Source organism: Peromyscus californicus, unplaced genomic scaffold, assembly GCF_007827085.1.
Source record: "Peromyscus californicus insignis strain IS unplaced genomic scaffold, ASM782708v3 Scaffold_5__1_contigs__length_169319896, whole genome shotgun sequence".
Lineage (NCBI taxonomy): Eukaryota > Metazoa > Chordata > Mammalia > Rodentia > Cricetidae > Peromyscus > Peromyscus californicus.
The window spans coordinates 5559337-5575040 of NW_026294573.1; the positions used below are offsets into that span (position 1 = coordinate 5559337).

Here is a 15704-nt window from a genome sequence, read left to right on the forward strand (position 1 = left end):
TACCTGGCATGCAGCCAGTGTTTGGAATGCAGGAGTACCAAAGAAATTTTAACCACATTCTCGGTCAGGCTTAAGAGTCTCATTCTGTTCAATATGTAAAGTTGGAGATCTGCTGCTAACCAGTTCTCGGGGTTAAAGTGCCTTTGTGTCCTCCCTTCCAGCACTGTGACACAGGTGACGGTGGCAGAAGGAGCAGTCACTATGCCACCGGGGAACTGGCCATGGCATCAGTACATCAGGAGTCTCTGTCTACAGCTGCCTCAGGTAGTGACCAGGAAAAACAGCTTTCACATTATTACCAGATCACTGTGTCCAAGGCCTTCTAACTTGGACACCAATGAATGAGGAAAGTTTGGGGTTTTTTTCCCTTTTTATAGGCTTTCTTGGGGGCGTGCTTATATTTGACAAAATTGGCATTGCTCTAACTGTTACAATCACCACTTGAATATTCCTGTGAGTGTGTGTGTGTGTGTATTTAATATTCCTGGTATAACTGTTACAGTCACCACTCAGAATGTTCCTGTTGCTCTAGAAAGTTCTTCTGTAGCCACTCATGTCTGTGTTACTTTGCTCATTGCTGTGACAGAGTGTCTGACGAAGCAACTTAGAGGAGGGAGGATTTGTCTAGGCTCTTGGTCCAGAGGGTCCAGTGCATCGTGGCGAGGAAGGAATGGAGGCGAGACCTTGGCACAGCAGACAGGAAACACAGAGTTCAGACCTGGAGTGGGGCTGAGTTACAACCTTCAGAATCCTGCACACACACCCAGTGACTCACCTCATGTACCCTGCCCCAAAGGTTGCACCACTTCCCAGAACAGTGCCACAAGCCTGAGACCAAGTGCTCAGATGTGTGCCTGTGGGGGTGTTTCGTATTCAGACTGACAGTTGACCACTAAGCTCGTCCTCGGTCCTGGCATGCCGATGGGGTGCTTCCTGCCACTCCAGCTTCTGTAGCTTCACATCCCAAGTAAGACAGTGTGAGGGCTTTTGGTGTCAAAAGAATAATGCTGTTGAGATTCAACCTTATTATATGTATTCGTCATCTGTTCCTTTCTGTTGCTCAAGAGGATTACATTGTGTGGATGGTTGTGGGCTGTTTCTGGTCTGGGCCTATGGTCAGTAATGCTATGAGCCATTTGGTAAGGGTCTGGTTAATGTCTTTAGAAACCGTCACTGCTGGGATGGGCAGATGGTTGCCAGAGTTTGAACTCTTTGGCAAGTAAACTTCTGACAGGTGTTTTGCTGATCTTTGATAGGAAGCAGTAACGGCAGTATGTACTTGAGTAGCAGCGACTATTCTGAAATTTCTGAAAATGGACAGAGGTCCCAGGACAGACAGAGAAGTGAAGCCTTTCCTGGGGTGGCTGCAGAATCCATCTGGAGAATGATAGAACAGACGCCAGAGAGTGTTCTCATGACATACCAGGTGCCCGAGAGGTACGAGAGCGCTTCTGAGAATGCTCCTGTGTGCTCGGATGGTTGGTTTCCGTCGTCCAAACCAATTTCTGTTACAGTCTGTTTATGTTTTGTGTCCATGTGTGAGTGTGCCATGGCACACGTGGAAGCCTGACCTCTATCTACCATGTGTGTCCCGGGAATCAGACGCAGGCCGTTAGACCTGGTGAGAGGGAAGCACTCTCACGGCTGAGGTGTGTGCATCAGAGGCAGCACTGGTCGTCAGACGGGCCAGCATACCCCTTTCTGAGCATCCCACTGGCTGTTGTTTGTTTGTTCCTAATGTGATTTTCCAGTATAAAGTGATTTTTAGTGTTTTATACAGTCATAGGAAAAGTGTGTTTACAAATGTATTGTTCATTTAAATTCAAGCAACAGATGGTTCTTGAAGGAAAGCCTGCAGCTGCACATGCGCAGAACCCTGCAGAACAAACACGCTGTTCACCAAAACCACAGAGACGAGCACATGAGCTGTGCTTCCAGGGGCATGTGGTCCAGGAATTCCCTCTGCCCCTGGCAGAGGAGGGCTGAAGGAAATGCTTCATTTAAACGTCACACTTTGACTCCCACCGAGAAGCAGAGGTCTACTGTCAGTGTGGCCGCTGATTCGGTTATGTCACAAGTCAACAGAAAAGTGCCTCCCACTGGGAGAGGGGACTGTTCTCAGAGGCCTTTGCTGTGTTTAGGGGAAGAGAAGAGGTGCTGAGAGAAGACCTGGAGAAGCTCAGCAGCATGGAGCAGCGGCAGCCCCAGTTCTCCTCTGCACAGAAGGAGGAGCTGGCCAGGGTGCCGTCCTGGGTCCATAGCCACACCGCCCCTCAAGAAAGGCGCCTCCAAGTAAGCACGTAGTCGCTCATACAGCGACTGTTGTGTGCCAGGTGACGACAGGTGCTCTTCACCTTCCCAGTGTCTGTGTTTGAACAGCACAGGGTGTACGTGTGAGAGAATTAGTGCAATGTGTACTAGGTTTTTAACACTGTCAGTAAAGTTCCTTGGAGAGGCATAAACAAACATCTATTCACCGTAGTACAGTTGAAGGAAAAGCCGACTTGGAAACCAGTGAGTTGATTAGCTTACATACAGAGCATGGGTGACCCCAGAACGGCCACATCACCAAAACCATCTCATCCCAGTATGAATGATAACTTGATAGCATAGCTCCACAGGAGGACTCCTCCATGCCCACCCGTCAGTGCCTTCTGCACACTGTAGACTCCCGTCAGGACACCTGAGGTGAAATTACAGAGGCTGGAGTCCTAAAGTGAGGATCTCATGACTCTCCCTACCCCCTTTTTCTGTGGGGAGTATCAACCAGCCCCACCCTAAAGAGACCGTTCACTCTTGTGAGTAGTCAGTTCTCTCTTTATGTTTATCAGACAGCATTCCACAACCATGATGAAATAGTTCTCTTCCACCATCGGAATGTTTAGGGTGGTCACACTACCCTGAAGTGTGACCAGCTGAGGGGAGCTATCAGAGAAACGGTTCAACTACTCATCCCCATTTGGAAGTTTAAATTCTGAGTATAAGAAAGGCCCACACTGAAGGAAGTTATCCCCCCTGCAGGAGCTCTGCTCCTCTAGAGCTCCATAACCGTTTCCTTTCCATTGTTGGTGCACCAAGAGCCCAGAAACCCAAACTCCGGTCAATCTTAAGCATTAATCTCTTACTATGTAACGGACTAGCAAGCCGGGGTTGCGGTACCATATGGCTTTGAACTACCATCCTTCTGAATCAGTCTGCAGACTTTCCTTTGTCAGATCCTTTCTTTTTTTTCAAGTGTTTTATTTTGTGTGTGTGGATGTTCGCCTGCACATCTGCAGACTTTCCTTTGTCAGATCCTTTCTTTTTTTTCAAGTATTTTGTGTGTGTGGATGTTCGCCTGCATATGTCTGTGCACTGACATTCATTCCTGGTACCCTCAGAGGGAGGAAGAGGGTACCAGATCCTCTAGAACGGAGGTTAGGGGTGGTTGTGAGCTGACCTGTGTGTGCTGGGATCTAACCAGCTCCTGTGCAGCAGCAGCCAGTGCTCTTAACCACCGAGCCATCTCTCCAGCACCCGCCCCACCCCTTCAGCATTTCTTCTTCTGCAGATACGGTGAGATCACGCCCCCTTCCCCAGCCTTGTTTGGCTGTATCAGCTGCTGCCTTCGGGCCTCCAGGGTTTCTGCTGAGGCATCTGCTGACCATCTTGCTAAGAATCCCATGTGTGTGGTGCATCCTCTCCTGCTTGGTTTGACTGTTTGGTTATAATGTGTCTGGGTGTGTGCCTCTGAGCTGATCCCCCTTGGAGGCCACTGAGATTCTTAGATGCTGTATCATGTCTTTACTGAATCCGGAAGATTTTCAGCTTCGTGTTTTCTAGTACGCCCTCTTCCTTCCTTTCTCTCCCTCTGCTTCCTCTGCGGCTGTGTGGTCCTCCCGGACCACAGAAGCTTTAAATGCTGCTCATGCCCTCTGCTTTTCCTTCCTCATGACTGTCCGTTATCTTCAAGATCTCATTCTCACTTTCCCCAGATTTCCCTTTGAATCCCTCCAGGGAGGTTTTGATGTTGTTCTTGTTGTTTATCTGTTTTGTCTTTTTGGGGTACAGAACTTGTTGTTGGTTTCTTTGTAGGTGTCCTCTTCTTCCTGTAACTCTTTTCTCTGCCCTCTGTTTTAGTTAGGTTTCTATTGTGATAGAAGCACCATAACCAAACAACTCAGGGAAGAAAGGACTTATTCACTCACAGATGGTACAGTCTACAGGGAAGTCAGGGCAGGAACTCAAGGCAGGAGCTGATGCAGAAGCCATGGAGGAACACTGCTTACTGGGTAGCTTCCCCACGGCTTGCTCAGTCTGCTTTCTTACAGCACCCAGGACTACCAGCCAGGGGTGGCACCGCCCACAGTGAGCTGGGCCCTGCCCCATCAATCAGTAATCAAGAAAGTGCCCCCACAGACTTGCCTACAGGCCAGTTTGATGGAGGCCTTTTCTCAGTTGAGATTCCTCTTCCCAGAATTGTCTAGGTCTGTGTCAGGCCGACAAAGCCAACCAGTGTGTCTTCTTTAGATGACATTAACATCACTTAACACACTTGCCTTTGTTCTCTTTTGGAGAGTTGTGTCGCCGGTGAAGACAGAGGTTCAGTTGGTGGCACTGCAGGGGCCCATGAACAGCACCCAGCTGAAGACACCAGTTGAGCACCTGTGAAGATGTCTGTCACACTTTTCCAGGTCATGTGGGGCACGGAGATGTCTGTGTGACTTCACTAAACTCTTAAACGACAGTCATCAACATTAAGATGTTTCATGTTGGGTAGCACTGGGATCAAGCCCAGGGCCTTGCGCACTCTAGTCTGACGCTCTCTACAGCTGACCTGGATCCCCAGCCCTCCCTCCTCGGTCTTTAATGGATGATGTTTTCCCAAAGCAGGCATTTGCATAGGCTCTTGTTCCTGATAGTAAAACCGCCAATGGGAAGCCTTCTCTAGCTTAGCTGTCTTCTGAAGACAGCAGACTGCCTCTGAAGAGGTATGTGTCCAATACAACTTGATTCCAGAAGTCCCTCTGAGTAGGTTACAGGTAGAGTGAGTCCCCAGCCTTAGCTCCCTTTGTTCTGTAGTTGTTGCGAAGTCAGTTTCCCGTTAGAATACTTGAATTCTGTCCACAGGTTGTGTAGTTCACATGATGTTTTCCATGGATTTAACACATTGATCTAGGCTTTGTACAGCATGGTGCTTCCCTTCCTGATTATGATAAGACATTCCACCTTTCTCACAAAATATTAGAGTGCATCCTTCTCTAGTAAATGTGGGAATCATGGATTGGTTGTTTGGCCCCGTTCTTGTCCACGCACTTCCTGTTCATGTCAGCCTCTCACAGAAACTCCTTCCATAAGATCTGTCTGCTTGAACAGGGCTTACTCTGGAGAATTCAAGTTAAGCCTTGCATGCTAAAAGAGCCGCTTACTCAGCCATTAGTATTTTTTTAAAGGTTTTTTTGTTGTTGTTATAAAATAAATGTGAAAAGTTTTTTAAATTATGTTATTGTTACTCTGGAGATGTATGTGCTTAAATGCTCAGCCTGACAGTTAACTTTTTCTCTTTGCCGAATCTACACAAAGAGGTCTCCATGCAGACAAGAGGCCGAATTGGCACTGCCTTTTGTTTGCCCTGGAACAGGGTAAGTGTTTGGGGCCTGCGGAGTGAGAAACTGCCCTTCAGGGATCTCAGTGACCCCAGCCTTCTGGGACTGAAGTTCTGTCTGTCCGTTTGTCCACTCCCTATCCGGTGCTCTGGACTAGAGACGCCTGAGACTCAACTTGAGATGACTGTGGGATCCACAGCATGCAGAGCCCGGGAAGGCACAGCAGGGAAGGAAGTCTGCAGTGGCCTCATGCATGTTACTTACAGCGGGCTAACAGAGTGTTTTTCCTGTTGCTTTGTTTGGTTTTAGGAAAGCACTTTTCTCTGACCGGTCATAGCTGTTGATAAATGTACTGTCATTCTGGTTAGGAGAAGGTCGTGACGACTGCTGGCCCCGTGCTCCAGCTCTGTGGCTTAGACTGCTCTAAAAGAATGGTTTTTCTGGACGGCAGGCTGATTGGAAGGTGTCAGGAACAGTCTCAAGTGCTGCCTGTGAGATGCTTAGCGTTTTCTGGTATTATGCACTTCCACATAAATGTTCCTGCTGTGTGGATAGAGACTTCTCATAGTCTGCTCCATCCTGGTAGTTATATGATGTCAGAGGCCTGCGTGGGTCAGGCTGGCCTTCTCCAGTGAAGGGTTATGGTGTTTGGAGCCACCAGGATCATTCTGCATGGACACATCCATCAGACCTGATGTGCTCTGGTGAGATGGGCCCTTTCCTGTTGGTTCTGGGTACTTGTTCCCTTATTTCTCTGCCTTAGTCACATCTTACGGGATGTGTATTACCAGGCTTGATTTGAAACTGGTGCTGGAAGTCAGGCTGTAAGCCCCCGAGCGAGTCTCCCTCTGCTGGGGAGGCCATTAGTGCACTCAGCAGCCCTGCTGCTCAGGCAGGTCCAGCAGAGATTGCTGCCCCCCATGGGGGCCAGACCCAGTGGAAACGGTTGTTCAAGCTTACCAACTTTTGTATTCATGACTAGAGAATTGGTAGCAAAAGTATGTATTGTAGACTTCAATGTTTACATAACTCTTTCCCCAAAGCTTTATTTTCTTGGGTCACAGGTCACAATTTAAGGAAACAAGATGTGTGAATGAATTAAATGAAATATCATTATAATTCATAAGGTGGTAAATTTTAATCAAATTGCAATTTGTTTGTAATTAATTGTGAATTTGCTTGTACTTAATGGTTATTAATCTTTTCATTGATAACTTTTTTGAGTAAAAACAATAAACAATGTATGCGTAAAAGCGGAGAATGCTCTTCATTGTGTAAGCAAGCCTTGAGCATGTGTGATGTCAGCCAGAGCTGCTTCCTGTGACCCCCTGAGGTTCTTGGTGTGAGCTCAGCATCACCTCTCACAACAGGTTTTGCCACGTGTCTCCACTCAGTGCTCTGGAAGAAAGGCATTTTCCAGTGGGTTAGTCCTCATTTGAGCCCTGAGAAGAATTCCCTGGGTCCTAGATGTTTGTATGTGTATACACGTGAATAATGCTATTAATTTATGCCAGTTTAGTAAAATTATCCAAATAATTCCTGAAGCTTCTGTAGGATGAGCTTGTATTTTACAGTCTGATTGTTACTTAAAGCAGCAAAATCTAGACATCAAAATATGGAGCCGGAGCCAGCAAGGCCTTAAGTCTCATGCCTTTCCAGTCATGTGTTCCTTCCTCTGATGACAACAGAAGGCAGACATAGTATTTACAGTGTCTGCTCCGGCCAGCCAGTGTAAGTGCTCTGTAGAAATCATCTCATCTCCCCATCTTGAGAGCCCATGGTGGCTGTTACTCTCACTGTGCAGGGTAGGCTGCTGAGGCCGCGCAGGACACATAGCTGGTGTGATGAGCTCAGGGATCCGTCATGATAATCACCCCGAGTCGCTACACCTGGTCATGGTTTGTAGACGATACTAGTTCACGAGAAAACAGTTAGGCATTCGCGTTGCCAATAGGGAGCTAGAGCTAGTTTGATTCTTCCAACTGAAGAACCATAATTCTCACAGGCAGACTTGATGTTCGAATGCTTGAGTTTACATACCTGCTTCTCTTCTGAGCTAGATTAAGAAAGCTTTGTCAGAGCTGTGTTTGAAGGCATTGGTGATGTTTGCTGACAGAGGTGAGTACGAGTCACGTATGTCTCATGGTTGGTGCTCAACTGCATGTTTCAGGGGAATGGCTGGTCTCATGTAGGGAAGCTTGCTTCTTCAGGAACCTTAGGGTTCCCAGCCTGTGGTTCTGTGGTCAGTTACAGGGCCTGTGGCACTCAGACAAGGTGTCTGGTCATCCGCAGACTGCCACAATTGTACATGGAATGCTAGTGTACACACGTGGGTCTTAAAGATTAACAACCTACTGATTCCATTGCACAGCCCAAATCCCTGCACAGGCTCTAAGAACACAGGTGTTTTGCCTTTAGTAGCTGGAGGGAAGTGAGTTTTCATTACTTAGTGTGAGTCGGCCCTGACCTTAACTCACAGAGGTTGAGAGCAGGGAAGTTTTTAGGTGCTCAGTACTGCAGCACCTAAGAGCAAGAATCAGCACATGGACTCCCCACAAGAAACAGTTCAGACCATCCCCAGCCCTTCCTGCCAGGTGCCTTGGCATTTGAGCTTTTCAAGCTAAGGTACTGCCTTCCTGGGAAGGAGCAATGAGAATGCTTGCCTCATGAGCACCAAGCACCAGATCGCATCCTCAGCACTGCAGACTCTGGATGTGATGACATCCGCTTGCCTGCCTAGCATTCAGGATGTGGGGGCAGGAGAACCAGGAGTTCAAGGTTGGCTACATACTGAGTTCAGGGACACATGAGACCCTGTCCCTCCCCCCAAATAGAAAAAAAAGCAACATACATTGTGGGAGGCCAGCTCCCACCTTTTAAAAGGGTTTCTATGAGGAGGAGAGAGGGATATGGAACTTGTAGATAGAAAGACAGTGAAGAGGAGAAAGACAGAAACACAGGACAGCTTCAGGAGGACCTGGATCAAAATCCAATGGCCCCTTCTGGCTCTTCAAAAGGGATTTTTATAACATGCCAAGGGGCGGGGCAAAAGACCTCCCCCTTTCAAGATCAAAGCGCATTGCACAGCCAAGTGCAGACCCTTCCAAGCACCTGGTAACCACTCCCGTGGTTAAATCATCCCCTTATGCAGCCCTGCTGGGTAAAACAAGCTCAGATTCTTGGACCCTGAGTGAGTTCTCACTAGGAAACTTCTGTGGGTCCCCACAATATATTCATTTTTAAGGGTTGAGATGTTATAACAAAGAAATTTATTCTTAAATCATTTGTGACTTGAGAGACTTTGGGATAAATCTTTCTTTGTGCCTTTTCCTTCTTACTCTGTGCTGTGTGCTTCTGTTCACTTACTGCTTTACTTAGACATTTTTGCATTGCCCAAGATGGAGCAGAGAGCTCACATAGTTAGGCAACCCCTGCCACTGACCTACTCTTCCACCCCAACTTGTACATTTCCAGGAAATGCTAAATGGGAGCGGGGAGACAAGTTACAGATTTTCAGGATGTACATATAAGTAAACGTGACCACGTGTGATACTTGCGAAACATAGAGGATTTATTTCTCATAATAATGAAGAATGGGGTGTAGTTCGCCTGATTTTTCTTCAGGCATCTTCCTTTTTAGTTTTCTAAAGAGGTGGTTCTGAGGAGACGAGTTGATGCTCAGAACCCTTCAAATGCAGTATTTCCAGAAGCATTCTGAGACAGGCCTCTGTTGCTTATGTTGTTTCCTGGTTCTTGCCAAAAGACGACTCAGCACAGTGTTAGAGTCTTGTCCAGAGAAAGCCTGAAACCAGAGGTCCAAAGATAAGTGACCCTGAATTCAGAATCCTCACTGGGGCTCCTCGGAGCTCTCTCCAGCTCTCATCCAGTCTGCTTAACCCTGTGGTTCCTTGAGTTCCCCTGTCCACTCCGTGAGCATTCTGTGTGGGGCTTCTGTCGGTGATAGGCTCTGGACACTTAGCCTTCTGTGTAATAGATCTTTTCTGTTAAAATTGGCTTGTTTTAAAGGTTGAACCACAGTTTTCTTTTTATTCTAGAATAAAGTGGGAACACCCTACATACATGGTTTTAGGCCTTAGGGATAATCCTTGTACTGGATAGTTTTATGTCAACTTGACACAAGCTAGAGTCATCCGTTAGGCTCCTTAATTGAGAAAATGCCTTCATAAGATCTAGCTGTAGGGAAGCCTATGCGGCATTTTCTTAATTAATGATTGATGGAGGAGGGCCCAACCCATGGTGGGTGGTGCCATCCCTGGGCTGCTGGTCCTTGGTTCCATAAGAAAGCAGGCTGAGCAAACCATGAGGAGCAAGCTAGTAAGCAGCACCCCTCCATGGTCTCTGCCTCCAGGTTCATGTCCTGATGTAGCACTAATCTTAAAAGATCTTACTAATGAAAACAAACCTGGAGCCAGGTATTGGGGTGAACGCTGAAAGATCAGAGAAACAGAACAAGCCACAGGCACCTCACCTCGCCAACTCCTCAGCTGATCTCGTTTCCTCAAACTGGAAGCCTCTGTGTCCTTATCCAAATGGTTCTCAGCTGAACTGCTGCTAAAAACCTAAAAGCTTAACAGACTCTAGTTCCTAGTCCTCACACCTTATATACCTTTCTGCTTCCTGTCATCACTTCCTGGGATTAAAGGCGTGTGTCACCATGCCTGGCTGTTTCCAGTGTGGCTTTGAACTCACAGAGATCCAGCCGGATCTCTGCCTTTGGAATACTAGGATTAAAGGTGTGAGTGCCACCATTTTCTGGCCTCTATGTCTAGTGGCTGTTCTGTTCTCCAACCCCAGATAAGTTTATTAGGGTGTACAATATATTGGGGAACACAATATCATCCTGACTTCCTTCAGTGATGAACAGTGCTGTGGAAGTGTAAGCCAAATAAACCTTTTTCTCCCCAAGTTGCTTTGATCACGGTGTTTCATCACAGCAATAGTAACCCTAACTAGATTGCCTTCTGTGTAGAAGTATGTAAACATCTGAGTGATGACTTTTCCATAGCTGCACACAGAAGCCCTCCTAGTCCCTGAGGGCTTTAGGTGGTGCTCACTGTCTCTGGGATCTCACGTCAGGGTGGTTGCTGCCAGAATGCTGGTGGCTGTTACAAGAACAGAGGTGTCTCTGGTCCGGGTCCATGAATGTTGATCTCATGATTTCTTGGGAGACCCTTACATAGTCATGAACACTGACTGTCACGGCAGAAGGCAAGGCCAAGGGAGACCCCTCAGAAAGCATACAGTGGTCCTCACTAACTTCACACCTTTGTGTGTGTCCTGTCACTCACTCCATGCCCCAGCCTTTGTACCACTCTTCATCCTGGGGAGGGGGCACATCATCCTTCCATTCCCTTCCTGTGGTGCCCCACGCTGACTAATGTATCGGTCCCTGCAGATCTGTTGAACTGCAGGTTTGACTAGTAGGCCCTGGTGGTGTGGAGACGCTGCATTTCTCACCAGCTTCCTAGTGATGGTGGTGCTCCTAGGGCCACGTGGCAGGGCAGGGGCCACGTGGCAGGGCAGTGGACGGCAAAGGCCCTGCCACTCTTTTCTCTTACAGGTCTCTGTAATTTACCCAGAACAGGTGCTTGTTAAGTTCTTTTTTTTTTTTTTTTTTTTTTTTTTTTTGGTTTTTGAGACAGGGTTTCTCTGTGTAGCTTTGGAGCCTTTCCTGGAACTCACTCTGTAGACCAGGCTGGCCTCGAACTCACAGAGATCCACCTGCCTCTGCCTCCCGAGTGCTGGGATTAAAGGTGTGCGCCACCACCGCCCAGCTTTCTTGTTAAGTTCTTGTTACAGTTATATATCCATATTCTATGAATCAGTTTAGAAAAATTATGTTTGGAAGAAGACTGGCCAATCACTTTAAGATGTGATTTCCACCAAGAACACTCTTAGGTCATGAATTAAGGGTTCTGTAAAATTGAATATGAGACGTTCAGCTTTTCTCCCTCAGAACCTAGAGTCCTTACCTTTCTCAAGCTTCCCCTTGGGGTGGGAGTATCATCACTGGGATCTGGAAAACAGTTTGACACCATGTCATCAGACCTACTGGTTCTTGTTTTTCTTTTGTAAAAGCAGGCCTGTATAGACTGTGTAGACTAAGCTGGCCTCACAGAGATCCACCTGTGGCATTTGCCTCCACACCTAGCAGTTATGCTGATTTTAAAACAGACAGAATCTAAGGTTCCAAGGCTGGACAGACAGCTCATAGCTGCACAGGACCCAGATCCCCAGAACCATATAAAAGCAGGGTGAGCATGGAGGCTGCCTTGATCCTTCAACACCCACTCAGAAGGTAGAGAAGGATCCCTGGAACAAACTGGCTTCTAAAAGAGCTGGATTAAGGTGGTCGGCTCAGGTAGAGACCTAACTCAGTAAATAAAGTGAGGAGAGCTGGGGAAAACACCTGCTGTCAACTTTGCCCCCCACACGCTCCCATGGGCCCACACACATGCACACCACACATGCAAAGAAGGAAAAAACAGAACATCCCTACATGATGTCTAGTTTCCAGTCCCTTCCACGCTGAGGCAGTGTGTGCCTGAGTGCAGACGGAGATTCTCGCCTCACCACTTCTAATTTTTCTCATTAACCATTCATAGTTTGTCAAAAATACAGGTGGACTGTCAGCAATGTCTTCTGAAAGGCTCTCCATCCTGTACCCAGATGTTCTGAGCACTGTATCAGTGTGTGGAGAAAATAGTCAAATCTGTAATCTTCTCCATCAGTTTGTTGTTTGTTGAGATGGGGTCTCAGGCTGTCCTCAGACTTACAGGCTTACAAGTGGGAGTCACCATGTCCGGTGCTACTCATCTGACCTGCTAAGCATTCTACTTGCTTTTTGTTTTGTTGTTTTTGTTTTTGTTGTTTTTTGTTTGTTTGTTTGTTTGTTTGTTTTTTGCTGTTGTTGGTTTGGGAGAGAGAGAAAGACAGAGAGAGACAGAGAGAGAGAGAATATGTAGCCTAGACTTGCCTCAGACTTACAATCCTGCCTCAGCCTCTAAGTGCTGAGATTGCATGATGCCTGGCATAGACTGTCCTTACCATTCCTGTGTACTGATTAAGAAACTGAGACACAGAGAGATTAAATACATTGTAAAGATGCTAGTAAGTGGGACACAAAGATTTACGTTTGGCCTCAGTGGCGCTGGGTAGCCAGCATTGCCTGCCTTAAACAGTCCATATAAAAAGAGTTCCGTCTGTCCTGGGGAGCCTGGCCTTGCAGCACTTGCTGAAGCCGGAGGGGTGGACAGAGGGTGGTGTAGGCTAAGAGGGTCTTGGGAGATGTTGTTTCATATAGTTCAGCTTCTAGAGCTTTCTCTGATAGCTAGCATAGAAGGCAACTTTAGTAGCTATGGAAGCCACCCATAAGCCCGAGAATACCTTCACCTGCTTCCCCGAGGCCTTCACCTGCTTCCCCGAGGCCTTCGCCTGCCTCTGTGCCCATTGCCTGTCGCAGTGTCTGCAGGAGGGCCATCCTTTCCAGCTCCTCCAGAGCCAGGTGAGCATCTTCTCCAAGCACTGTGGGGTAGAGACAGACAAGTAGCCCACCCTGGCCTTCACCTGGCCGCCTCTGGTCCCTGTCTTTGGTGAGTACCAGGACAGGGAGGTGAATTCTGGAACTCCAAATGAGGACTTGGTGATCTGTCACAGTGGCATTTAGCAGAAATAAAGGTGCTCCACAACCAGCGGGAGTCTAAAAGTGAGGAACCCATGGACCACCCCTCCTGCTATTGCGGCCACCTGCCTTGGGCAGGAGAGGGAGGCAGTGCCACGAGACCCCAAATGCCAGTTTGGCTCAGAAAGTCTGATTTGTCTCCCCTTATCCATTGCTACCTGTTGGCCCTTCCTTTTGAGGTGTGGGAGTGGGAGACTGAAGAAAGCATGGTGGCACCCCTACTGTACCTCACAGTGGGGATTCATCTGAGGCTTCAAATGCCGCATTGTGACTTCTGTGTGAAATGTGACTGACACCCAAGGTGTATGGGGTGCGTATGGTAAGTGAGGGAAATGTGGTGCATGCATGTAAGGTATGCATGATAAGCATACTTGGGGTGTGTGCTATGTGCAAGCCATGTATGGTAAGTGTGTGGTGTGAGGTGTAAGTACATGCAGCATGTGTAGCAAATGTGTGTAAAGAGTGATAGCAGGTATGAGTTGTGTTCTGCATGCAACGGGTGTATACACTGAGTGCATGCAGGGTGTGTGGTAAATGTACTGGGTGTGTATGCTAAGTGCATGCAAAATGTGTGTGAGCAGTGGAGGCTGACGGTGGGACATGTGTCTTGGCTAGGCACCAGCCTGTTGAGATGCTCTGGGAGTCAGGCTGGAAAGCCACACATGACCCTGGATGCTGCAGGCTGACAAATATTCATCTGTAACCTTAATGGGAAGACAGTAAGCAAAGCATTATAAAGGCATCTGAGTGCATTCACAGTATTCCTTGGGAATACTAATGAAAACCTTCCCCTTTGATAATGCTCAAATGGCTGTGCTGAAGGGATTTGTGAGGAGCCAACCTGAGGAACTTCCCTGTGTGGGGTCTGAGTAAGAGGCCATCCTCATTTCAGCTTCTATTGTAGATGTTTGAAGTGGCATCAGGACCAGAGCATTCCTGGTTTCTTTTTGCAGTGTGTACTGGCCCTTTTAAAAGAACAGAATTGGTTCCTGCCTGGTTTTGACCAACAGGCTAAGTGCCAGTGTGACTCCAGTGACGCCAGCAGCTGATTGGCAGAATGTGAGTGATGCTCAGAAATGAGGGGCATGCTGGCAGGAGAGGCGCAGACTAGAGAGTGTAACAGCAGCGGCGTGGAGGACAGCCTGCCGGAGAAAATGTCTGAAAGCACCCAGAAACGGGCCGGGAAGCTGGCTCCACAGGGACGGCCCTTGCCACCAAGTCTGCCCACGTGCTAGAGAACCAGCCCCTTCAAGTCTTCCTCTGACCACCACACTGTGTGCATGCACACAGGATAAACATAAAGGAAATTTTGTTTTAAGTAGCCAAGCTAAATATTAAATCCAGTTACATTTTTATGGAATCTAACACACAACCTAAATGCCAAATTAAGGGGTTGTGGTAAAATTTCAAGTTTTTTTTTTTATTTAATTTGAACTTGAGCATTAAGACAAAAGGAAAACATAAACATACTTGGTGTCTATGAGGCACCCAGCTTCAGCTGCCACTGTGTTTAATCAAGCCTTTTGTTTCATACAACACAGATGACTGCTTTCTAACTCACATGGCAAAGTAAGTACCCGACTAGTCTGGAGCTGAAGAAACCACCCCTACACTCAACCAGTCCACTCAAAACGGAAGGTAATGTTCTAATAAGTACCTGACTAGTCTACAGCTGGAGAAATCACCCCTACACTCAACCAGTCCACTCAAAACTGAAGGTAATGTTCTAAACTCAGTCCAATTTCTATAAACAAAACTGACCACTATGAAAGCTTGAGCTACATTTGTGACATGAAATAAGCAATGCTACTTGTCTGTGTTTAGAGAAGACACACAGGAAGGGTCCCCTGATCCTCTCCTCAAAGCTTGGTTACACCTACAGAAGACCCCCTTTAGCCAGAATCTCTTTCCTACTCCTGAGTGGCACCTAGAACTGATAAAAAGTCACCTCACCTGGAAGCCGAAGAGTCTTTGCACCAGTGTCAGTGACGGGAAGGGACAGGAGTGGGTTCAGGAGTCCAAGGAAGAGCAGGCAGCAGAAGGCCAGCCTATCCATGATGATGGAGAGAAATCCTGCTGGTCTTCTGCTCTGGAGAACTTCCGACTCTCTCCTCATTGAGGGATTGCCCGTTTTATCTATCATCCTGTGACCTCAGATGTCCCCTCCAAAAAAATAAAATGAATTTATTGGCTAGGGAGGCTAAAAGGTAATCACTTTGCATTGATGTAATTTTTCAAAGTAACAATTCATAGACAATAAATCTACTGGCTTGTGGACTGGTGTACAAAGTGAGTATTCTGCAAAGCACTGCAGAGTTTATAAATCTGGCAAAATAAAGAACTCGGCCATACATCACAAATGAAAGACAGGGTTAGACATGATGTGGTCAAGGCAGAAGGACAAAGATTGATGAGTT

At 47.3% G+C, this 15704-nt stretch overlaps 2 protein-coding genes across 4 annotated transcripts in view; one reads left to right on the top strand and one right to left on the bottom strand.

The window, feature by feature from the left end:
• Positions 1 to 6838, top strand: part of Per3 (period circadian regulator 3) — a 54040-nt gene extending 47202 nt beyond the window's left edge. For 2 of the 3 annotated variants that reach the window (XM_052717395.1, XM_052717393.1), the window contains exons 18-21: positions 162 to 264; positions 1257 to 1437; positions 2142 to 2292; positions 4557 to 6838. In XM_052717395.1, the coding sequence (XP_052573355.1) occupies positions 162 to 264; positions 1257 to 1437; positions 2142 to 2292; positions 4557 to 4640 (519 nt within the window). In that variant the 3' untranslated portion in view covers positions 4641 to 6838. Of the gene's footprint in view, positions 1 to 161; positions 265 to 1256; positions 1438 to 2141; positions 2293 to 4556 lie in introns of those variants that run through there. The other variant, XM_052717394.1, reaches the window with a different exon arrangement.
• A 2297-nt stretch (positions 6839 to 9135) lies between these two features.
• Uts2 (urotensin 2) lies at positions 9136 to 15343 on the bottom strand. Its single transcript, XM_052718170.1, has 4 exons — positions 15241 to 15343; positions 13020 to 13130; positions 11579 to 11622; positions 9136 to 9387 (listed from the first exon to the last, which is right to left on the bottom strand). The coding sequence occupies exons 1-4, from the start codon at positions 15341 to 15343 to the stop codon at positions 9274 to 9276; spliced, it is 372 nt and encodes a 123-aa protein (XP_052574130.1). The 3' UTR covers positions 9136 to 9273.
• Between the last annotated feature and the right edge of the window lie 361 nt (positions 15344 to 15704).